This window comes from Sapajus apella, unplaced genomic scaffold, assembly GCF_009761245.1.
Source record: "Sapajus apella isolate SASKATOON/1434 unplaced genomic scaffold, GSC_monkey_1.0 scaffold10, whole genome shotgun sequence".
NCBI lineage: Eukaryota > Metazoa > Chordata > Mammalia > Primates > Cebidae > Sapajus > Sapajus apella.
Genome location: NW_022436950.1, coordinates 16,990,599 through 17,015,170, shown reverse-complemented (window position 1 = coordinate 17,015,170; position 24,572 = coordinate 16,990,599). Strand labels below are relative to the sequence as shown.

Here is a 24,572-nt window from a genome sequence, read left to right as displayed (position 1 = left end):
AGTATAAGGATTTTTCAAACTTCTGACCCTAAATATAAAGAATTCATTTATTTGATATATATTATCAATTAGTTCTTTAGCTCTAATCTACATTAGTAGATAGTTCTATAGATAAAATTTAGAATTTTTAAATTTAGATTTAAACACTGCCGAACTCTTAGATTTTTAGAACTAACTCAGTCCCTTATTTTTGCAGAAGTAAAAACCAAAATACAAAGAAACTATTTCAAATCAGAATTCAGGTGTTATTTATAACAGCATTAACCTTCTTTAAAATATAACCTTCGAATTATAATATTTCCCCTTGATTCTAGAAGACATGATTTTCTCTAAAGTCTGGGTTAAAAAACATATAGGCTTGCATATGCAAGAGAAAGAGAATAAGAGCTTATTAGTATAAAAGAGAGACAACTATTTAAAGTTATTAATAAGCAAAGCTGTTATCATCTTAAAATATGCTCCTCTTATAGTTATTATCCTAATCTATAACACAGATCACTTAATACTTAATATTAAAGTAGTATCATTATCATTTAAATATTCCTAAACTCTAAATGAAACTGCCAATAAACTTAGACAATTACAATAAAAGACATAAGCAGCACAGTCAAGACCTGATGTAATGGGCAATTTCAAAGTCAATGACTTACAAAGGAACTGGGAAGAGGTTCTGATTTATTTATTACAAACGAATGGAAAAGAGATGAAATCTGGCTGGACGCAGTAGCTCATTCCTATAATCCCAGCACCTTGGGAGGCAAAGGCAGGTGGATCACTGAGGCCAGAACTTCAGGACCAGCCTCGCCAATATGGTGAAACCCCGTCTCTACTAAAAAGACCAAAATCAACCAAGTGCGGTGGTGCACACCTGTAATCCTAACTACTTGGAAGGCTGATGCAGGAGAATCACTTGAACCCAGGAGGCAGAGGCTGCAGTCAGTCGAGATCATGCCACTGCACTCCAGCCTGAGCAACAGAGTGAGACTCCATCTCAAAAATTTAAAAAAAAAAAGATGAAATCTGAAAAGAGTATTAAATAAAATCAATTATGAAATGGAAAGTTCAGACAAAAGAGACAGGGCCAGATAATACAAAGCAAGTAAGAACCAAGCATAAAGTTAATCAAGAAAAGATTGTTTTTTAAAGTTTTAAGAATTTTTGGCAGCAAAGCATGTAGTAACCAACTATAAACTTACCCAAGAAGATATTATTAAAAAGCTCTAAGATTTCACCATCTCAGGTATAATAACTGAAGAGACTTTTCCTAACTCAGGTACTGCCTCTCAGTTTTTACCTGAATTCTCATCTACTTAAAATTCTTACCTGAAATTCAGCTGTTTTAGGATTACTTATGTGGACTGCCTTTGTTGCAGAGATATCCACACCAAGTTTATCAGCAATATCTTCTTGGGAGCACTGCAAAGTACATAAAAAAATAGATGAATATGGAAAAGCAATTAAGTTTAAAACAAAAAGAAATGCTGTAAGTCAACTTCTAAGAGCAATTTATATTCTCTCCACATATCAGCAAGTTAAGAATAGGCCTGATGTGAGCTGAAGTAAATGTAGTAATAATAATAAAAACTATACAAACAAAAAGAATAAGCTAAGCCGGACGCGGAGGCTCAAGCCTGTAATCCCAGCACTTTGGGAGGCCGAGGTGGGTGGATCACGAGGTCAAGAAATCGAGACCATCCTGGTCAACATGGTGAAACCCCGTCTCTACTAAAAATACAAAAAACATTAGCTGGGCATGGTGGTGCATGCCTGTAATCCCAGCTACTCAGGAGGCTGAGGCAGGAGAATTGCCTGAACCCAGGAGTCGGAGGTTGCGGTGAGCCGAGATCGCGCCATTACACTCCAGCCTGGGTAACATGAGTGAAACTCCGTCTCAAAAAAAAAAAAGAATAAGCTAAAAATAAACACACATCAATCTCAGCCCCACAGCAGATGGATTTAACATTAATACTTCTCTCACAGCGAGTCCTAGCCATCATGCAGAGCTAAAGTAAATTTCTCATGTGGAGATCGTATAACCTGTACTTGGGCCCTTCCTAAGCTAGTTTCCCATTTACCTTTCCAATCTAATCTCCCATGATGCCCGAGCCATTCCTTAAACCTTATGTTTCCCTACGTTACCTGAAATGCACTCCCACCCCCACTTGCTGCCCTTCCCTAAGGCCCTACTTAAATGACTTCTCTTCCATAAAAATATTCCTAATGACTCTAGTCAGAAACTTTCTCTCCTTCCTTGGTACTTCATGACTTTCTATTTTGACTACCATTGTAACCCTTGCTAAATCCATATTGACTTGTGGCAGAATAGTAGGACTGAGAACAAAATTCGAGTGACTGGCACTCTGCCCAGTGTTCTTTTACTGTATCACTTAACTTCTGTGCACATGCCTGAAACTCTTTTTTTTGGGGGGGGGGGGACAGAGTTTCGCTCTTGTTACCCAGGCTGGAGTGCAATGGCGCGATCTCGGCTCACCGCAACCTCCGCCTCCTGGGTTCAGGCAATTCTCCTGCCTCAGCCTCCTGAGTAGCTGGGACCACAGGCACACACCACCATGCCCAGCTAATTTTTTGTAGTTTTAGTAGAGACGGGGTTTCACCGTGTTGACCAGGATGGTCTCGATCTCTTGATCTCGTGATCCACCCGCCTCGGCCTCCCAAAGTGCTGGGATTACAGGCTTGAGCCACCGCGCCCGGCCTCTGAAACTCTTATAACAAATAAATTCCTTAGTACCCACCCATCAAAGAGAAAGATGCTTGTCACCCTCAGAAACCAGCAATGTAAGAAGTTATAAAATTAAAAACTCACTAGACTTTTAGATGCATTAAGTCTAATAATAAATGATATAATGAGAAAATGCAAGTATGATGCCTGGCACAGAGTAAGCACTCAAAAAATATCAACAATGATGATAAATGACAAATCATTACCAAGGATAAACTATTATCATGTATATTAATGCTAACTTTTTTGAAAAAGCATTTAAAATGCAACATAAAAACTGATGTACCGCCGGGCGCGGTGGCTCAAGCCTGTAATCCCAGCACTTTGGGAGGCCGAGGCGGGCGGATCACGAGGTCAAGAGATCGAGACCATCCTGGTCAACATGGTGAAACCCCGTCTCTACTAAAAATACAAAAAATTAGCTGGGCATGGTGGCGCCTGCCTGTAATCCCAGCTACTCAGGAGGCTGAGGCAGGAGAATTGCCTGAACCCGGGAGGCGGAGGTTGCGGTGAGCCGAGATCGCGCCATTGCACTCCAGCCTGGGTAACAAGAGCGAAACTCCGTCTCAAAAAAAAAAAAAAAAAAAAACAAAAATCTGATGTACCATCAGATTATTGTACTGTAGTCCAGTGTTAGGCAATATTGTTCATTATACTCTTCTCCAACTGGTTTTCAAGGACTAGTTGGCCTATATTTCATTTATAAAAACAAAATGGTACACACCAACTGAAATGGAAAAATAATTCATTTCATGTCAATGTCAGCTCTAGTGCTTCTTGCCATGCTTTCTTAAGAAAGATCCTGAAGCCACATCCAGGCACAGCAGAAAACAGCTCCCTGATATGCTGTGGCTGCTGAGGTGAAGAATGGTGGCACGCACACTTGGGATAAGCGTTTTCCCCACAGCATAAAGAGGCTTTACAGCAAGATTTAGGTATACTGTGATTGATTAATTAGGAAATGCAATGACTTGAAGCAATCTACTCTCAACTGAAACTAGTCTTTTCTGTGTAAAAGAAAAAGGCTCTATAGACATGCGGCAATGCAGCTGTGTATCTGAGTGACCTTGTGTTTTCTCATGGCAATGAATAATAAGGGATAGTGACAAGAAGCAATTTAAATTAAGCTAACTTCAATGGCAGTAGTTAGTACACAGTAAGAAACTTTTTTTGTTTTTTTTTTTGAGACAGGCTGGAGTGCGGTAGTGCAATCTCGGCTTGCTGCAGTCTCCACCTCCCAGGTTCAAGTGATTCTCCTGCCTCAGCCTCCCAAGTAGCTGGGATCACAGGTGTCCACTACCATGTCTGACTAATTTTTGTATTTTTAGTAGAGACGGGGTTTTGTCATGTTGGCTAGGCTGGTCTCAAACTCCTAGTCTCAAGCGATCTGCCCACCTCAGCCTCCCAAAGTGCTGGGATCACAGGCATGAGTCACCGTGCCTGCCAGAAACTTTTTTTTAATGTTAATATTTAGTGTTTATTTTAATGTGTTAGAAAAATATAACAAGTTAATGAAGCTCATAATTTTTACAAATTATTCCTATAACAAGGTTGAAGTACATGAGCCAATGTAAAAGTGAGCCAATTTAAAAGAAAATATTACAACTACTATGCAGATATAGCAAAAATCATTTTGATGAAATGTGAATTATTTACACTTGGAAAGTCAGGGACTACGTCTCAGAAAGAAAATGGTTGTTATTCTTGTGTAAAACTGGATTTAAAAATATAAACCATCTTTGCTCAGTGATGCTTAGCCTTGCCTATACACATCTTCATAAACATCTTTCATGTTGAAAATCCTATAGGAAAATTTAGTACAAATCTGAAACTGTCCAAGAGCTCACTCCTTCCTTTCCCCCTAGGGATGAACAATGAATGTATTAAAGTGACTTTGGACAGCTTAACAGACTGTTTCTAACATCCCTGGTGTGTCAGTTCAGTCACAGGCCTTGGATGCAGACAGGAATGGGCAGGAATCCCTGATCCACAGCCATGGCGTAGGACAAGTTACTTAAATTAACTGCTGTGAAAGACAGGAATGCCTACTTCACAGGAGTATACTGAGAAGAAATGGAATCATGTACACAAAGCCCTTGGCACAGGGTAAACATTCCCTGCAGAGCCGCCACTAGACAGGACTCAGCCTCTGTGCTTCTCCAAAGACCCGCGAGGCTCCAAGGTCACAACATCAAACTGCACCACTAATACAAAAGGGCAGGGAAAAATGCAGACCCAAGTTTTAACAGCAGTTGTTTCTAGAAAGAAAAACAGGATTCGAAGTGGGGAAAAGAACTGTCATGGTTTTCTCTACATGGGAAAATGAGATGGATTCCTATGACACCCATATGTTTTAAAAAATAAAAATGCCTTTCTCAATATTATTTTTGGTATTTCATTTTACAGGATATCATGGAGGCCCACAACTACAAATGTGTGTATAAATGTGTACATAGACGAATGACATGGTATTAGAAACCTACTGTACACAGTATGACACCATGGAAAGGCACTGTTCTAGGAGGCCAAAGGTCAGGACTCTGCTCATGATAGAATGAGATAATGTAAGTATGATGCCTGGCACACAGCAGTTCTCTTGCTGTCCGTGTCAAACGTGCTACGTACTTATCCTCTCTAAGCCTCAGGTTTCCTCATTGGTGCAGTGCCTGACATATAATAAATACCCAATAAATGTTGAATAAATGACTGCTGAATCAGAAAAATCAAAGTATGAAGCAAACTGGAATACTTAAATACTCTAAAAGATTGAGAATTTCAGGGCTAGGGCTCAGTTGCAGGGGAGAAAAAGAAGTAGCTTCCTTCCCCCACCGCCCCAGATCATTAAACGTACTTGAATCCTTAAGAACTATATTGTAGGCACCGCAGAAATGCTCAGCAAGAGGGAAAAACGGAACTACAAATTGCATACACATTTTATTCTTTCAAACAGCAAATCTGGTGGGGGACGGGCATTTCCTTCAGATTTTGTAATAAAAGTCATTTCCTGATTGAGGCCTTTTATGTCAGCTTTTCAACTCAAAGCAAATGTTTGTGAACATGTTCAAAGACAAAGAAATAAATTTAATGTGGAACAGTCCACAAGCTTTTACCCAGGGCGGCATCTAGTGGGCAGAGCTGTAACCAAATTAAGACCAAATATTCTAACTTAATAAATTTGGTTATGAAATACATTGTGAACTCTCAACACTCACATGAAACTATAAAATATTTTGTCATCTGTCATTTAAGGTCTTTTTTTCTAGGACTTCATGTTCTTTTGTGGCTGTAAAAAGAAATGCTTCAACATTACTTTACCAGGAATTGTATAATGTCAAGTAACAAAGTTATTCTTCCAGAATCTGGAAGTTTCAACAGTCTAGATTTTTTTTTTTTTTTTTTTTTTGTATTTTTAGTAGAGACGGGGTTTCACCACGTTGACCAGGATGGTCTCGATCTCTTGACCTCGTGATCCACCCGCCTCGGCCTCCCAAAGTGCTGGGATTACAGGCTTGAGCCACCGCGCCCGGCCAACAGTCTAGATTTTATAAATTCATATAAAGAATCATAGAATAAATAATTCAGAGAGTCTAACAATCAGCTGGGCAGAAAAAGAACGTAAGACATACCAGGGCAAAGGTAAGCACTTCAGTGAAGCCAGCGGCTGCCATGTCATGTCTGAGAAGTTCAGTGAGCTTATTAAGAGGAAACTAAAAAAATAAAAAAAAATAAAAAAAAGTATCCACTTTATTTCACCCCAATACAATTTCTTGACTTTTAAAAGGGAGATTTATACAGAACATGTCATTAAAAAAATGTTTTTAATAAAAATGTTTAAAAGATTAAAAGCCTTTTCACCCTTATTAATAATGTACTCCTAATGCCACCATTTCCCTACCAATATTACTTCCTACCTCCCCACTGCTCTGCCATCCCTCTGCTCCTACACAGATGTACAAACCATCCCCACTTCCACCTCTCCCACACACAGCTTCTGCCTTCAGGCCCAAGTTGAGAAAATGAATCCCTGAGTTAGAGATTCAACAAGGGCTCCAAACTCGAAACCTGTCTTTCTTCAAAGAACTAGTCATCACAGGTTTTCAGCTTACTCTAATCATCTGGGCATCTGTTTTGTATCCTCTCCATGGCAAATGCCTCTCATTGCAGAGCATGTCCAAATACTGCTTGATTCCTACGTTCTGTTTTCTCGAAGCTTTTCTGGCATTCAATAATCAGTTTCTAACAATAAGGAGTGTTTATTTAAGGGTACAATCTTACTTGATTAGCTATGGTGTATGTTTTCGGGAGAGTCATCTGAATGTTGTTATATCCATAAGCAATAGCTGCATCTTCTATAATATCACATGCATGGATAATGTCAGCTCTGGTTGGAGGGATTTCAATCTCAATCTGATTCCCATCACCTATGACTTCTGATTTTAAATACATCCTGGTCAGAAGTTTGGCAAGATTTTCTGGAGTTTCTCTGAAAAATGAATGAACAAACCATAAACTTCATTGGATTTTTTTTTAATGTTTACATTTTGTTTTAAAATATGCTACTAGCTGAAATAGTAATCTTTCTTTGTGAGTTCTATCAGAAACCAGACATCTTAACTGCTGTTCTATCATTCCTTAACCGATTCTGAAGAATTGCAAAAAAAATTAGTCATATGTGTACTTTGTTCTTGAATTACCTCCAAAAGTAAATACGTAAATGAAGTTTTCAGAGCATACCTGATTCCCACTTTTTTGTTAATGAGGTCAGCTCTCACTATCTCCTTTCGGTAAGCTAGTTCCTTAAAGAGAAAGAGTTTAAAAAGTAAATCATTTCCCATCAGATACAGCTTTAGATTCTTTTCCATTAAATTAGTCATTACTGCAGTTCTATTATGTTCCAAAGAAACTGTCATTAGAACCACATATTGAAAATAAACTTGATGTTGCAAAAACAGTATTGTGAGGAATACATTTGCTACATTAGATCCATATATGAACATTCTGATTGCTAGACAATTTACTGCCTGGAAATATATAAAATGCCAAACATTTTTCCCTTTTAGATAGTCAATCTCCATTCCCCACAGTAAAACACTGCTGTGTTACATCATTCCAAAGATGTTTATAAATCCAGTGGAAGATTTTCAGTCTCATCCTATGCAAGCAGATGGATATGAGCAAGAAAGAATAATTCCAGTGTCACAATGTACTATCCATCATACTAAGTCTAAGAGCGTGATGAAGATACTCTTTTCTTACCATTTCCAGGTGGAGAAATACAATGATGCCCCAAGTCCTGGCTACCAATCTGCTCCAGAGACAGCAGAGGTGGGAGCATCTAATGAATTTGGTACTCAGTCTCCTTCAAATACATAACTCTACCATATTAGTGAGGTGAAAATCCACACGCATAAAACCCAGGCTTTTCAACACCTTTGGAAATGTCCTTGTCTTATCACTGAATCACTCTCAAAAGTATAAATGCCACTAGCAAAAAGGAAATTTAAAAACTTGTTTTGATTCAATTAAGGGCAATGGTCCAGAGCCTTGCTACTCAAAATGCAGTCCTCAGAACAGAAGCACCAGCATCACCTGAGTGCTCGTGAGAAAGGCAGACTGCAGGTCTTATTTAATAGCTAGTGGCAGTGACACCAGAGCTATTGAAGCCCACCCAATCTGCATGTTTTCAAGGTCTGTAGGGTTTGGAGGCACATGATGAAGATTGCCAAGTAATAAGTAAGTTTTCTGAACAGTTACTGCAAGCTAAATAGTTATTATGAGCTGAATAGTACAAGATTCATTTTTAAGATAATCTTACTTAATTTTCACAACAGGTGCTATTAGTATTCTCATTTGACAGATAAGGAATTTGAATTTAGCTGAATAACTAGTTCCAGGTCACAACAATAGTAAGTGCTGAGTTCAAGTGGTGCTATATGCCCAATGCGTAGAAAATGATTATCAGATAATAAGCACTTGGCATATATATTTAATGAGTGAATGCATGCATGGAAGAAGTAACAAGGATTACAGGTGGTGGCTCATGCCTGTAATCCCAACACTTTGGGAGACAGAGGCATGTGGATCACCTGAGGTCAGGAGTTTGAGACCAACCTGGCCAATATAGCGAAACTCCATCTCTACTAAAAATACAAAAATTAGCTGGCTGTCGTGGCAAAACACTCACGTAGTACTCCTTCTCAAAGCCCACCATTTCAAACTTACAAAAGAGCTCTATATTACGAAGAAATGATTTTAAGGGATTATCCACATGAGGAGAAGAATGACCCAAATATTAAAATATATTTATCCTTTTATTTCCAATAATATATAATCACTTTTAGTAACACTTGGCAAGTCTTCATGTTAAAAAGAAAAAGAGGCCACGCATGGTGGCTCATGCCTGTAATCTCAGTACTTTGGGAGGCCGAGGCAGGCAGACCACAAGGTCAAGAGATCGAGACCATCCTGGCCAACATGGTGAAATCCCATCTCTACTAAAAATACAAAAAATTAGCTGGGCATGGTGGCACATGCCTGTAGTCCCAGCTATTCAGCAGGCTGAGGCAGAAGAATCACTTGAACCCGGGAGGTGTCGGTGGCAGTGGGCCGAGATTGCACCACTACACTCTAGCCTGGTGACAGAGCAAGACTCCGTCTCAAAAAAAAAAAAAAAAGAAAAAGAAAAAGAAATTTTTCTTAGACATTATTTTAAAACCATTTAAAAAGCTATTTCCAGCTAATCCTAATTGCTACAACCATAAACTGCAAAAATGGCCACAAATTTCTCCCCTTTCTGTATCCATGGCCTTGCAATGTGATACCGCCAATCTCCCAATCAGGAGATGGCATCTATTCTCCACCCCTCAAATCTAGCCAAATGACTGGCTTTGGCCAACAGAATAATGTTTGAAAAAGACCTGGGCACCGACCATGCTTGGAACCTCTTGCTGCTAGGAACCCTGCAACCAACCCCACGTAAAAAAAGTCCAAGCTAGTCTGCTGGATGATGAGGGGTACGTCACTTGTTGACGCCACTGCCAGGAAGCAAAGGAGAATGAGGCCATCCCAGATCATCCAGTTGCTAGCCAACCAGTCAACTGACTACATATGGGTAAGCCCAGCAGAGATGAGCCAGATTTGCTCAGATCAGGAAAACTACTTTATTGACCAAGAGAATCATGGGATAAATAAATGGTTGTTGTTTTAAGCCATTAAGTCTTGGGGGTAGTTTGTTAAATAACAAAAGCTAACTGATAACAGCTACTTAAATCCAAATCAACTTTTAAAAACTGATATTGCCCATATAATTTCAGTTATGCTTCATACAGTTCCATGTTTCTTTTGAAGTATAATTAATGCTCTAGAATAAAATATGATGCTAAACGCGAATGTTTTCTGGAATAGGGAGGTTTTGATCTTAGCAGGTTTCATCTACTGTAAAAGCTATCTAAATAGTAGAAACTATTTCAGGTTGTGATATACTTCATAAATAACAAGGGAATAGTGAAAGATTCAAAGGAGAAGAAAAGGCTCATCAAAGAATGGTCTCACTGAATGAGAACCACGAAGTGACTGTAATACTGTTTATGTCTTAACACAGTCATCTTGGAGGGACAAAGCCCCCCAAGAAGGGGTTTAAATTTTTTACCAAGATCTTATGTCTTGATAATAACTGTGTGCTTACTACTAAATTAGTCTTATTAATACATTTGAAATTATTTATTAGCTACAGTGATGGCCTTCAGCAACTGTTAATTCAAGTGTGAACAGACTAATTACATTTGGAGGGTTGAGTAATCTTAAAAGGAGTGAGACGATAAATTATCCAGTTAATACGTTATATTGTTCTACAGCACTGTAGGGTGCTATAATATAATTAACAACAGTTTATTGTATATTTTCAAATGTAGAGGAGCAGACCAGGAATGTTCCCAACACAAAAAAATAATAAATGTCTGAGATGATGGATATGCCAACCACCGTGGTTTGATCATTACATATTTTATACATGTACTGAAATATCACACTGTACCCCACAAATATGTAAAATTTTTATGTGCCAATTAAAGAATAAAAACATTAAGAAAAAACTATTCAGCCGGGCGCGGTGGCTCAAGCCTGTAATCCCAGCACTGTGGGAGGCCGAGGCGGGTGGATCACGAGGTCAAGAGATCGAGACCATCCTGGTCAACATGGTGAAACCCCGTCTCTACTAAAATATACAAAAAAATTAGCTGGGCATGGTGGCGCGTGCCTGTAATCCCAGCGAGTCAGGAGGCTGGGGCAGGAGAATTGCCTGAACCCGGGAGGCGGAGGTTGCGGTGAGCCGAGATCGCGCCATTGCACTCCAGCCTGGGTAACAAGAGCAAAACTCCGTCTCAAAAAAAAAAAAAAAAAAAAAAAAAAAAAAAAAAGAAAAAACTATTCAGTTAACTAGTTAATAAGATAATAAATCATAGGAATTATAATCACACAATGTTGTTGTATAATGTTGTGTGTTGACAGCTGGCGTACAACTGTCTGAATTTAGATTCTAGCTCTACTACTTTAAAATAATAAACAAGGTAGCCAGACTCAGTGGCCACCCAGCATTTTCTCGGGAGGCCAAGGCAGGCGGATCACCTGAAGTTGGGAATTCAAGACCAGTCTGACCAACATGGAGGAAACCCCGTCTCTACCAAAAATACAAAATTAGCCAGGTGTTGTTCCAGGCTCCTGTAATCCTGGCTACTTGGGAGGCTAAGGCAGGAGAATCACCCAAACCCAGGAGGCGGAGGTTGCGGTGAGCCGAGATCACACTATTGCACTCCAGCCTGGGCAACAAGAGTGAGACTCTGTCTCAAAAAAGAAAAAAAAAGCAAGGTATTTGACATCTCAAGGTCTCAGGGTCTCCATCTGGAAAAAGCATAATAACAGCACCTACCCTCACAGGATTATCGTAAGGCTTAAATCCATGTAATGCACATAGTATAGTGCCTGGCACACAGGTGGGTGGGCAGTGGATGGGTAGACAGACAGAACATGAGTGCTCTATAGACATCATCATTAGTATTGTCATAATCATGAAGTTTCTTAAGCACTTACTGGAAAGGTATAGGATTTTCCATTAGGAAAAACCACCTCAGCAGCTTCGACCCTGAAAACAAAAGCCAGAAATAAAAAAACTTAAGAAAAAAATGTACCATGATTATCAAATCTTTCATTTGGGCTACAACTACAGCCTCACCATATTCCATCTATCCCATTCCAACACCGTTTGGATTGATGTTGCTATATACAGTATTACTCTATCATTTCATTTCCTAGGCTTCCTACGTCCTTTTCAGGCACTACCTACTTGAAAGGTTTATTTTCCAGTACTGCAAAGCATGCATCCTATAGGGGCTCCTTGCCAATATTGATACCCACATTCTAGGCTTTACCAGGGCAGTGTACTATATGATAAAACTGACAGAACCACTGAAATGAAAATCAATTGAAAAAAAACCTGATGCTGCCCATATAATTTCAATCATGCTTTCTACAGTTATATATTTATTTTCAATTATATTAATATTCTAGAATAAACTATGATGCTAGTACTAAGGATCATATAGACTTGTTAAATAATTTTCTAAATTAAAAATACGCTTTGGAAAAAATACAGTAACCTTACCGATACAGGATGCATGCTTTGCTCTTGTATATGCTTCTCTACCTCTGTTTAGCTGTTCTTCTGCTGTTCCTCCATTTATTTATTCTCAAATCTAATGATCCCCAAACACAGCTTAAATTTCATTGCCTCCATGAAGCCTTCTCAGATTGTATTAGCTGGCAGTAACTTGCCCTTATAAACACCCAGAATATCACCAAAACTTTTTAAAGTACTTAACACTTATGACTGTCCAATGGTTATACACATGCCTTATCTTTCTGAATAGATTATATGTTCTAGTTATAGGAAACACATTTGTAATCTTTATATTTATTTGTTTATTCATTCATTTTTTTTTAGACAGTGTCTCCTTCTGTGACCCTTTCTGGAGTGCAGCAGCACAAACATAGCTCACAGCAGCCTCGAACTCTCAGATTCAAGCAATCCTCCTGCCTCAGTCTCTTCAATAGTTGGAACTACAGGAGCAAGCCACCAAACCCAGGTTAAGTTTTAATTTTTTGTAGATATAGTGTCTTCCTGTGTTGCCCAGGCTGGTCTTGAACTCCTGAGCTCAAGCAATCTTCCCACCTCAGCCTCCCAAAGTGCTAAGATTATAGGTGTGAGCCACCATGCCTGGCCTATCTTTATATTTGGCACAAGGCCTTGCCTTCAGAACAGTGGGCCATCAACAAAGGTGCTGGATGAACTTACGTAAATTGTTTCTCACAATATTCACTGAACATGGTGACAATAATATCAAGAACTATTTTTGCCTGCAAAGAAAAGAAAAACAAATATTATGGTAATCTATAAATATCTTCTCTTCACTCAGATGGAAATGAATTAATATTTAATATAATTGTGTCCCCATACATCTAATGGACCTTTACATATACATTTTAGGAAAGGAAGTGGAATGAAAACATGAGTAGGCTTACCCTTCAGGTGTTCTGCATTTATGCAGTTCTCTGACAGTTATAATCCATGACTGAGACAAATCATTTTGTTCCCCCACCCCCAACCTCAGGTTCACTGGGCTTCAACAGAGACAAATGGCTAATTACTGGAATAAATCTTATCACTCTCCCAAGTCTCTGAAGCCAGACTCCTTGAATCCTGGCTCAAGCACTTACTAGCAGCATGACATTGGACAAGCTGCTTTTCTTATCTGTTAAGTGGAGATAATGGAAGTTCCTATCTCGTTTGGTTATTACGAAGATTAAATACATTGGCATGTAGTAAAGGCCATATAGATTTGTTAAATAATTTTTTTTTCAAAAAAAAATTCTTAAAATAAAATACAGTAACCTTACTGGGATATATACTTTACTCTTATATATATATTTCACTCCTATATATACAGGCTTCAGGAAAGACATTCAAGGTCTGTAAATGCATGAATTAAATTTTTTGAAAAAATTTAATATTAGGCCGGGCATGGTGGCTCACGCCCGTAATCCTAGCACTTTGGGAGGTCAAGATGGGTGGATCATGAGGTCAGGAGTTAGGGAGACCAGCTTGACCAACATGGTGAAACCCCGTCTCTACTAAAAATACAAAAATTAGCTGGGCGTAGTGTCTCGTGCCTGTAATCCCAGCTACTCAAGAGGTTGAGGCAGAAGAATTACCTGAACCTGGGGGTGGAGGTTACAGTGAGCCAAGATCGTGCCACTGCACTCCAGTCTGGGCGACAGAGTGAGACTTCGTCTCAAAAAAAAAAAAAAAAAATTAATATTAAAAGCTGTATTACCCTGGCAATATTTCTGAAGGCAAGGAGTACATAAAAGTTATAAATGAAACACATTACAGTGGCCTCTAATCATATAAGATGTACATGAATACCATTTATTCGACCTGTTTCTGTACTCCAGCCTTCTCCTGCCATTTGAGTTTACCTTTCTTAATTTGTTTAACTGCCACCTCATTTAACATATGTAAAGAAGACAAGTCACAGAAAAAGCTTTCATAGCAATCCAATTCAATAGATGAAGTGACTAAAAGTGAGTGAAGAATTATATTCTACATAATTTTTGTGCATAAACCATTTATCAATCTACTAAATAAAGCTTCTTCATAGCAAGTTCATTTTTTTTAAGATTTTACCAAGTACACAAAGGTACCAAATTACTCAGCATTTAAACTAAGTCAACTAGATAAACAATTTATATAGATCTTGCTACCGTACTCATTCCATTTTGTGTTTTATAGTTACGTATATGACTAACTCTCCCCCTAAGAGTTCTTTGAAGTAACGAAACATGTAACTCATTATTAAATTCCTGGCACTGGAAAGACATTCGGTGCTCACTAAACATTTGTCAAATTAATGAAAGCACCATAAACAAAGTGTAGAATATCTATCTTTTAAAATTTCTAAAATATGTTCCCATCTACAAAATGCACGTATTTTACATTTTAGACATTTAGTCTTGGTCCAGAAATAAAATCTATCCCTTCTGATCATACAAAAATTGAATAAAAGTTTTATTTACCTTTGTAAAGTCAGTTCCCGTGCATTCAATAAAAACATTTCTAGTATTTACTGTTATTCTGGAATGATCCCCTGCAATGAACACAAAACAATAACTACACAATAACTAGTTTCAGAAATAGAAGTGCACTATTAAGCTCAACAAAACAGAAACTACATTTTAAACGTGAAACACATTAAAAACTAACACCTTAAAAGCAAAGGGATAAACAACTTTTATTTAAGCCCCCACTGAAAGTTGAAGAACGAAAATAAAATAATTAACAGGCCTTTACTGAACGCATACAGTGTGTCAGGTGCTATGCCAAGCACTTAACATGGGTTGTCTCCTCTAATCTTTACCACAACACCATGATGTAATTGCTGGCAAGAAACAAAGTTCAGAGAGATTAAACTACTTGACCATGATCACAAGCAGCAAGGCTAGAATTTGGGTCCAGGTCTGGTTAACTCTGGGGCTCATGTTTTTAACCGCTGTAACTACTAGAGTCCAAGATCTCGAGAAGAGGTTTCTCCTTTTCATAGCAAATCAGCTAAGCCTCCTTCTTGCCTCCAGAAAGGCAAACATCTATGGCTCAAACATCATTACGTTTTGTAAATACATTCAAATTGCCTCATAAAAATCGCTGTCAGAAAGGAATTAAGAGGGCAAAATTTAAATTAAAAGTTTTAGTTTAACCATAAAACTATAGGCAAGGCCAGACATGGCAGCTCATATCTATAACCCCAGGGCTTTGGGGGGCCAAGGTGGGAGAATCACTTGAGCCCAGGAGTTTAAGGTTGCAGTGAGCCATGACTGCACCACTACACTCCAGACTGGGTGACAAAGCAAGAACCTGTCTCAAAAAAACAAAAAAGAGAAAAGAAAGAAAAAAAACGGCATACATGACAGAGTTTGACTCTGAGTTTAACCTAGTGAATACCTGCTAAAACCGAAACATCAACTGCCTTTGGAGGAATTTAACAGAACTCAAAGCCTAGCATCAGAAAATATTTATAAATGTATGAACATATTATAAATTTATAAGAATCACCAGTAAAATGTCGAATAAATGAATGAAAAGAATGGTTGGAATCTACAAAAGACCTGAGATACTCAGATCATGGGTTATTTGTATTTGATTCAGCCAAGTCTATTGAGAATTCTACAGAAATGCTGAAGATTAAAAGGAAACAGCAAAGATCTGCGATGCTTATGAAATAACTCACCATTGATGATGGGAGGCATTGAAAGGACAACACCATTGCTGTCAGAGATAACTGGATACAGGGGTTTGTTTTCAATGATATGTAAATACTGTTTAAGGTGATTGTCGGTCTGAAAACAAATCAAATAAAATTTGTTTTTTAAATTTCTATCACTATAGTTTGCATACTGACCTAATATTAAAAAAGAAGGGGAAAAGTCAGAAAAACATTAAAACAGTCCCAAATTAAAAAAAGTTCTGAATTTAAAAGATTTTCTAATATAAATTAATATTCTAATATTCAATGAGCACAATTGAGTCATTTCTCAAGACTGAAAACAGATTTGCACTGGTACGCCTGAATCATTTCAAAGGAAACATAAAACATGACAAAACTATTTACATAAATAGGAAGAAGTTACTTGCAAATCAGGGCAAGGATGACAGCTGCTTTTTCTAAATGACACCCATTTTTTATATTTGTTAAATATAATCCAAAGTGACTACTGAATTCATTTTTGCTGCTGGACTTTTAAATAATGGGAAGCAGTATTTATAACAGTATTCCCCACAAAAACACTAGCTAAGTCTTACTGTTCTTTATACTTGCATGAGTTTCAATTATACCCAAATATGAAGATTACAATGTGGTATGATCTACTTCAGTGGTTCTCAATCTCAGCAGTACACTGAAATCATATCAGAAGTTAAAAATGTAACATTAAATAAAAGAAAACTGTGTTCAGGTCCCAATAAAGATCAGATGAATCACTATCTCTAGGTTGGAGCCCAAACAGTGCTATTTTTTAAAAGTATTTACTACATTTCCCTAGCTGCAAGGCTTGACTCTGATGGAAAAACATATAGGCTACTGCATAATCAGAAAGAGTACTTACCTTGTATATGTTCATCAGTTCACAGGCTGTATACTCCTTGGTCTTATTTAGAGGCTTGAATTTGATATCTGAAGGACGCTTTGCAGTATAAGTAAATGGGCCTGACAGAGTGTCCAAATCATGGGTACCAATAGCAACCAATGCTCTTTTCCTAATTGTTGAGAGGGTGAGGGAGAAGCAAGGAGGAACGGAAAGGAAGAGAATGATAAAGATGTGAATATTCTAAAGCAGAAATTCTAAAGACAACATAAACATAGACTACATATATTTCGTAAATTATTTCAGATACTTTCCTGAAACAGCAAATTGCTACTACATGGCATCGTTAGTGGCATATCATGAACAAATTCTCACAACCATTAAGAGTACTGAGAAATCACAAAACTACTTGAAATACATGATTTCAGAAGCTGAAGAAAATTCCTTGCCATTATGTTTTCCCAAATACTGCTTCTAGGATATCTTCAAAGTTAGCATTTCCTTTACTTCTTGTAACCTATTTCTTCTTGATATATTCAACTAAACATGCTTTAATAAATTAGAATAAACTACCAAATTGTTGTGGGGTTTTTTTTTTTTTTTGGCTTTTCTATGTTTTCTTAAATTTTATCATATAGCTGCATTACTTTAGTCACGGAAAAAAATTAATTTTAAGAGCTCTGAATAACAGTTCGAGTTTAATGTATAAGGAAAGTTCAAAAGGTATTCATTTCACTTGTTCTACAGTTTACCCACAAAAGATTTAAGGTAATTGTAGGAAATTACAGCAAGCGACAAAATTGGAGAGAAAGAAATAGAAGCAGGGATGTAAAACCAAGCCAGGAAATGTTAATTCTGAATTAGGATCTAAGGGCCTAAGTCTTACTAGGGAGGGTCACAAGTTTGGCTCTAAGCTTTCTAACAGTCAATTCGAAAAGAGAAACTTCGTCAAAATTCTTTAGTGCACAAAATGTATGTGCACTAAAATTAGTTTAATATCACATTTTGGTCAACTTCCAAGACTGCAGGACTGGTGAACTAGAACTTGGATAAATAGGGTTGAAGAGAATTGCTAACAGGCAAAAAGGAAGTGTTACTTTACTCAATTAGTCATATGCTTACAGAAGATAATAAACCCACAACTATCATAGAATAAAATATACATGGTTCAATAAACCTAGGTAAATTGATAATTGACAAATGCACAGGTAAGAAAGTCCATTTCCTTAGATATTAATATTGGTTCCTTAATCTTAAAACAGTACCTCAAAACATCACCAAAATTTCAACTTCAAATCAGCAACAAAAAAAATTAATTCCAAGCCAGGCACCCTCACACCTGTAATCTCAGCACTTTGGGAGGCTGAAGCAGGAGGATCATGAGGTCAGGAGTTCAAGACCAGCCTGGCCAAGATGGTGAAACCCTGTCTCTACTAAAAGTGCAAAAATTAGCCAGGCGTGGTGGTGGGTGCCTGTAATCCCAGCTGCTTGGGAGGCTGAGGCAGAGAGTTGCTTGAACCTGGGAAGTGGGGGTTGCAGTGAGCCGAGATGGCGCCACTGCACTCTAGCCTGGGCGACAGAACAAGACTCTGTCTCAAAAAAGAAAAAAAAAAAAAACACACACACACACAAAAACTTAATTCCAGATGAATCAAAGACTTAGCATTTTGAAAAGCAAAAGACAAACATACAGGCACACATACAAAAGACACCATAAAAATTATTCAAAGAAAATAGAGGCCAAGTGAGGTGGCTTACCCCTGAAATCTCAACACTTTGGGAGGCCAAGGCAGGAAGACTGCTTGAGCCCAAGAGATTAAGACCAGCCTGGGCAACATGGTGAGACCACATTTTCACAAAAAATTTAAAAATTAGCTGAGTGTGGTGGTATATACACCTGTGGTCTCAGTTACTTGGGAGGCTGAGGCAGGAAGATCACTTGGGCCAGGGAGGTCAAGGCTATAGTGAGCTGTGATTGCACCACTGTAAGCCATCCAGTCTGGGCAACAGAGAGAGACCCTGTCTCAAAAAAATAAAATAAGAAAATATAGAAGAATATGCTTAAAATTGTAGAATAGGACACCACTTCTTAAGTAGGTCATAAAACCTAAAAGTCATACAGAAAGACTGATAACTATACCCAACTTACAGATCCAGAAGACACCCAACTCAAAAAACACAGAAAAGGTTTACAACATATACAGGAAAAATATTAACATTCCAAATACAGTAAGATATGAAAAAACTAAAAATATTCTGAAATCAAGATTTTATTTAACATAATGGTAAAGATTTCAAAGTCCTGCTATAAAAGAGCAGCAACTGAAAGGTAACAGAGCTGAGCAGAAAACTGAACCGCTGCTGAGTCTGAGCCTAGCTAAGTATTCAAGTCTTTGCCTCAAAGAACAAAAACCACTCTTCAGAGAAACATAGCAAAGTCAAGACTCTTTCCTAACATAATATTCTATAGTCATCAAAAGGCAATGGACATGAGAAGTAATATGGAACACGTGAGAAGTTCTATAGAACACAGTCCATAGGAACCAATGCTAAGATGCCCCAGATTCTGATACTGCCACACAGATTTCAAAGCTGCTACCAAAAAATGTTCAAGAATTATGGAAAAATATACACACAATAAATAGATGAGGAAATATCTGCAGAAAAGAAGAAACTTTTTATTTTTTTATTTTTATTTTTTTTTTTTTTTGAAAAAGAGTTTCACTCTTGTTACCCAGGCTGGAGTGTAATGGCGCGATCTCGGCTCACCGCAACCTCCGCCTCCTGGGTTCAGGCAATTCTCCTGCCTCAGCCTCCTGAGTAGCTGGGATTACAGGCACGCGCCACCATGCCCAGCTAATGTTTTTGTATTTTTAGTAGAGACGGGGTTTCACCATGTTGACCAGGATGGTCTCGATCTCTTGACCTCGTGATCCACCCGCCTCGGCCTCCCAAAGTGCTGGGATTACAGGCTTGAGCCACCGCGCCCGGCAAGAAGAAACTTTTTTAAAAAAAAAAAAAAACAGTGGATTGCAAGAAGAAAGGTAAAATAACAGAAGTAAAAGACTCGCTAGGCACTTCAAGCCAACAGAGTAACAGGCTAGATTCACTCTTGCCTGAAACAACTAAAGAGCAAAATATACGGAACAATAGTTTTCATGGCACCTAACAGTAGGCAATGTAGGGCAGCAATCCCTGAGACACAGGAAACAAGTGAGGCGAGCCCTGACTATGGGGCAGGAAAGGGGGCCCGGCGGAGCCCAGGAGACTCGCTGAGAGCAAGAGACACAGCTGAGAGCTTGGAGAGGTCAAGGCGGGCAGAGTCCCGGAGAAAAACAGAGAGGTACACAGAGAGAGAACTCTGAAGATATGCAGAGGGGCCCACTTAAGTACTGGTGAGATGAGTACTGATCAGGACATGCAGCTGAGAAAACTACCCAAGGCCAGGAAAGAATTATCCAAGAGAATTAGGGGAAACAGTGCTCCATGCTCACAGACTAAAACTTCATTGCTCAAGTAGCAGTGGATACAGTAGGTAAAAGGGTCTTGCCTCAGCAGTAGGGACTAATTAGCCAAAGAAAGAGCCTCAATAAAAATAAAGGAAAAAATAAGAGAAGGATTAATGAAACCAAAAGTTCATTCTTTGAAAGATCAATACAAATAGCCAAGCATGGTGGTTTAGGCCTATAACCCCAGCACTTTGGGAGGCTGAGACAGGAGGATCACTTAAAGCCAGGAGTTCAAGGTCAGCCTGGACAATCAAGCAAGACCCCTGTCTCTACAAAAAATTTAAAAATTAGCCAGGTGTAGTGGCTCATGCTTGTAGTTCCAGCCGCTTAGGAGGCTGAGGCAGGAGGATCCCTTGAGCACAGGAGTTTTGAGGTTACAATGAGATGATCATGCCACTGGACTCCAGCCTGGGCAACACAGCAAAATCCTTCCTCAAAACAAACAAACAAAAAGATCAATAAAGCTGATAAACCTCTAGCCACACTGCTCAAAGGAAAAAAAGAGAGAAGACAGAGGAATGAGAGAGGTGACATCACTACAGATACCACAGATATTAAAAGAATAACAAGGAAACATTATGAACAACTTTATCTCAATAAATTTAATAACTTAGACAATATGGATATATTCATTGAAACACGTAAACTTCCAAAGCTTATTAAAGAGGTTAATTAGGATTTACTGACAGAAAAGAACTCTGGCACACCAAAGTATTAGGATGGGTTCAATTCTTCCCCTTAGAAAAAGCTCATGATTTCCAGAAATACCAAATAAAACAGAGCTTAAAGTTAAGTAAGAAAATGTTTGTTTAGATTAAAAGAGCTCCTTAAAATAAATAGTTAATAGAGCCAGAGTAGATAATCTAGCTCAACCACTTAAGTTTTACCTATACTTGTTGGAAATCTTGTATATTGCTCTAATTTTGAAATTATGACATATTAGCAAGCTGATGTATAAACTTTTTTTTTTTTTTTTTTTTTTTTTTGAGACGGAGTTTCGCTCTTGTTACCCAGGCTGGAGTGCAATGGCGCGATCTCGGCTCACCGCAACCTCCGCCTCCTGGGTTCAGGCAATTCTCCTGCCTCAGCCTCCTGAGTAGCTGGGATTACAGGCACACGCCACCATGCCCAGCTAATTTTTTGTATTTTTAGTAGAGACAGGGTTTCACCATGTTGACCAGGATGGTCTCGATCTCTTGACCTCGTGATCCACCCGCCTCTGCCTCCCAAAGTGCTGGGATTACAGGCTTGAGCCACCGCGCCCGGCCTAAACTTTTTATATAAAAGAACTGGGAATAAACATTATTTGGAATCTGAAAAAAATGTTGCTTCTGCCATATGCACAAACATGTTTCAGGAAAAAAAAAGCCTCATAAGCTTAAGCATATGTGCGATTTAAATTTTGCAGTGTTTTTCACTATAGCAGAAAATGTCTACGGTTCTCCTCTATCCTCTCTCTAGACCATTCCATACACATAAGCTCCTCCTATGTCTATTACCAAACTACAATTATTAACAAATAACTGTGGCAGCTCGCACACAAAAATAAATAAACAAAAAGTCTTTTTTCTATTTTTATTTGAGACATATATAACTATCAATCATACCTTTGGATCAACATGCAGTAACTTACATTGATCTATTTCAGGACCAACACAAATAAGCTTAATATGCTAGCTAAAGTCTGAGGTTTCTCATCAGTAAGTATACAGTTTCCATTAGGATTTTGAAATACTTAAGTTAGTTCAAGGATTCCCATTGTTACCTTCACTGACCTTTAGGAGTTCAGGAATTATATAGGTTTGAAGATCCTTGCCTTAAAGGGGGCTGTGCAGGAAATTATGCATAGTAATGTAAAGAACGAATAAGTAAAATTTAGTCACTTAAACTCAAGTTTTATCTGTCAATTTATAATTATTTTCACTCAAAAAGTGAGAATAAGCCAAAATTTTATTTCCATTTTAAAAACGATGTATCATACTTCATTCCCATGGTTTATACTTGGTAGTATAATTGACTGCTGATCTGAACCAAAAAAAACAACAACAAAAAGCAGGGAAGTCTCTAGGTCTAGATAATTCTTCTCCTATGCAGTATTCAAAACAGACGTCCTGTTTCTCCACGCATGTACCATTGACAAGCAGTAACAAGTATCTAGTAAAGCAAAGTTAAATTCTCATAATCTGTCAGATTCTATTAATTTAGCAATGCTTTGTAAAAATTCTGCAGAGGAAGAAAGGAAGGAGAGACAGAAAGAGGGCAGAAGTGGCAAGAGAGAAGAGGGAGAGGGATCAGGATGGAAAGGAGATGGGGACAGGGAAAGGGGAAGGCAAGGAAGAAAGAAGATACAGCCACAAACCTGCAAATATTCTGATGTAATTTCTCCTGAAGTTCGATGAAGCTGTCATATCGATCTTTAGTAAACTTGATATTTCGGAGAACAGCTGCTACCGCAAAAGGACGTATCTTAGCTGTCTGAAATTCATAATATCATTAGAGGTAGCAAACAGTAAGGCTTTTCTTTGTAATATCTTGTAATAAAAGGCATCTGCACTCTTGCCACTGGCATACATTTTCATTCAAACAAGTATACATTAATTTATTCAATTGATAAGCAATAAAATGGTAAGCAAGAAACGAAGTCACTGTCTTCACAGAATTTACATTTCAGTAAGATTTCTGAAAATGTATTAAATAATTGAGAAAAAGTTTGCTCTTAATTCATATTTTTACCAAAATATCCCCTCTGAAAAGTTTAAAATCTTTTAAAATTTCATTAATGTTCTACAATTTAAACAATTATATCTCAAATGTGTTTTAAATATGCATTTAATATTATTATCCAAAATTATTTGTGGAAAGCAGAGGCTTTGCTCGTTATCATTCCTAGGTTAAAAATTTTTTTTAAGAGCTAGGGGCTAAGTATATACTCATTTTAGCAAATGATCAAAGAATATCACATTTTTTAGAAGCATAAGCTTTGGGCCAGGCACAGTGGCTCACACCTGTAATCCCCGCAGTGTAGGAGGCTGCAGGGGAACAATCGTTTGAGTTCAGGAATTTGAGACCAGCCTGGGCAACATGGTGAAACCCCATTTTTAAAAAATACAAAAAATTAGCCAGGTATGGTGGCGTGTGCCTGTACTCCCAACTACTCAGGAGGCTGAGATGAAAGGATCACTTGAGCCTGGGAAGATGTTGCAGTGAGCCAAGATTGCACCACTGCACTATTGCCTGGGCAACAGAGCCAGACTCTTGTCTCCAAAAAAAAAAAAAAAAAGAGTAAGCTTTATTTTTTTTTCCTCCCCACCTTATACAAACATGTATAAAAAAAACTTTTTTTAAGAAAAATAAGAATTTATCCTTATTACCTCTTCTGTGATAATCAATTTCTGGATTTTTCCATCAGGCATTACCCGTTTATACACCGGAGGCTTTATCCTAAAATAATATTAAAATAAATTTACTCATAATTAATCAAGACATTATATAATTAATTATATAAACATTACATACTATGCTATGTAGAGGAAGTATACAAAATGAATTAGGACAATGGGCTGAGTTACAGCAAGTCAAATTTTGGCTGAATACGGAAAAAAAAAAAAAAAACTAACAATTTTTAACATCTAAAGTTGTCCAAAAAAGACATAAGATGCCTCATAGTCATGTATTTCCTATCACTAGCATTCCAGCAGAGGCTACAAAACTGTTAACTGAGCAATTGTTTAAGAAGCATTTCACCATCAGCTGAGGGACTGGATTAACTTTTAAGTTAACATAGTTATTCTAACTATGAGATTCTGAGCTTCTAGGAAAAAAACAGAGCTTACGGAAAATACAGATTCCCTGGTTCCATCTGAACCTACTGCATCAAAAAAGTGAAGACAAAGGTTTGGTAAATGGTGCATTCTGAAGGCATCTCTAGGGAACTCTTATCATAGCGAGAAACTGGAAATTACTGTTTTAAGGCAATGCTTCTCAAATTTCAATGTGCTTGGCCGGGCGCGGTGGCTCAAGGCTGTAATCCCAGCACTTTGGGAGGCAGAGGCGGGTGGATCACGAGGTCAAGAGATCGAGACCATCCTAGTCAACATGGTGAAACCCTGTCTCTACTAAAAATACAAAAAATTAGC

At 38.0% G+C, this 24,572-nt stretch overlaps 1 protein-coding gene across 2 annotated transcripts in view; it reads right to left on the bottom strand.

The window, feature by feature from the left end:
• Positions 1-24,572, bottom strand: part of FARSB (phenylalanyl-tRNA synthetase subunit beta) — a 76,878-nt gene that overhangs the window by 39,921 nt on the left and 12,385 nt on the right. For both annotated transcript variants that reach the window (XM_032278036.1, XM_032278037.1), the window contains exons 4-14: positions 23,808-23,877; positions 22,796-22,911; positions 16,949-17,099; positions 16,075-16,183; positions 14,867-14,937; positions 13,086-13,147; positions 11,825-11,876; positions 7,475-7,536; positions 7,016-7,223; positions 6,367-6,447; positions 1,324-1,416 (exon numbers count right to left, since the gene is read on the bottom strand). In XM_032278036.1, coding sequence (XP_032133927.1) covers positions 1,324-1,416; positions 6,367-6,447; positions 7,016-7,223; positions 7,475-7,536; positions 11,825-11,876; positions 13,086-13,147; positions 14,867-14,937; positions 16,075-16,183; positions 16,949-17,099; positions 22,796-22,911; positions 23,808-23,877 — 1,075 coding nt within the window. The remainder of the gene's footprint in view (positions 1-1,323; positions 1,417-6,366; positions 6,448-7,015; positions 7,224-7,474; positions 7,537-11,824; positions 11,877-13,085; positions 13,148-14,866; positions 14,938-16,074; positions 16,184-16,948; positions 17,100-22,795; positions 22,912-23,807; positions 23,878-24,572) is intronic.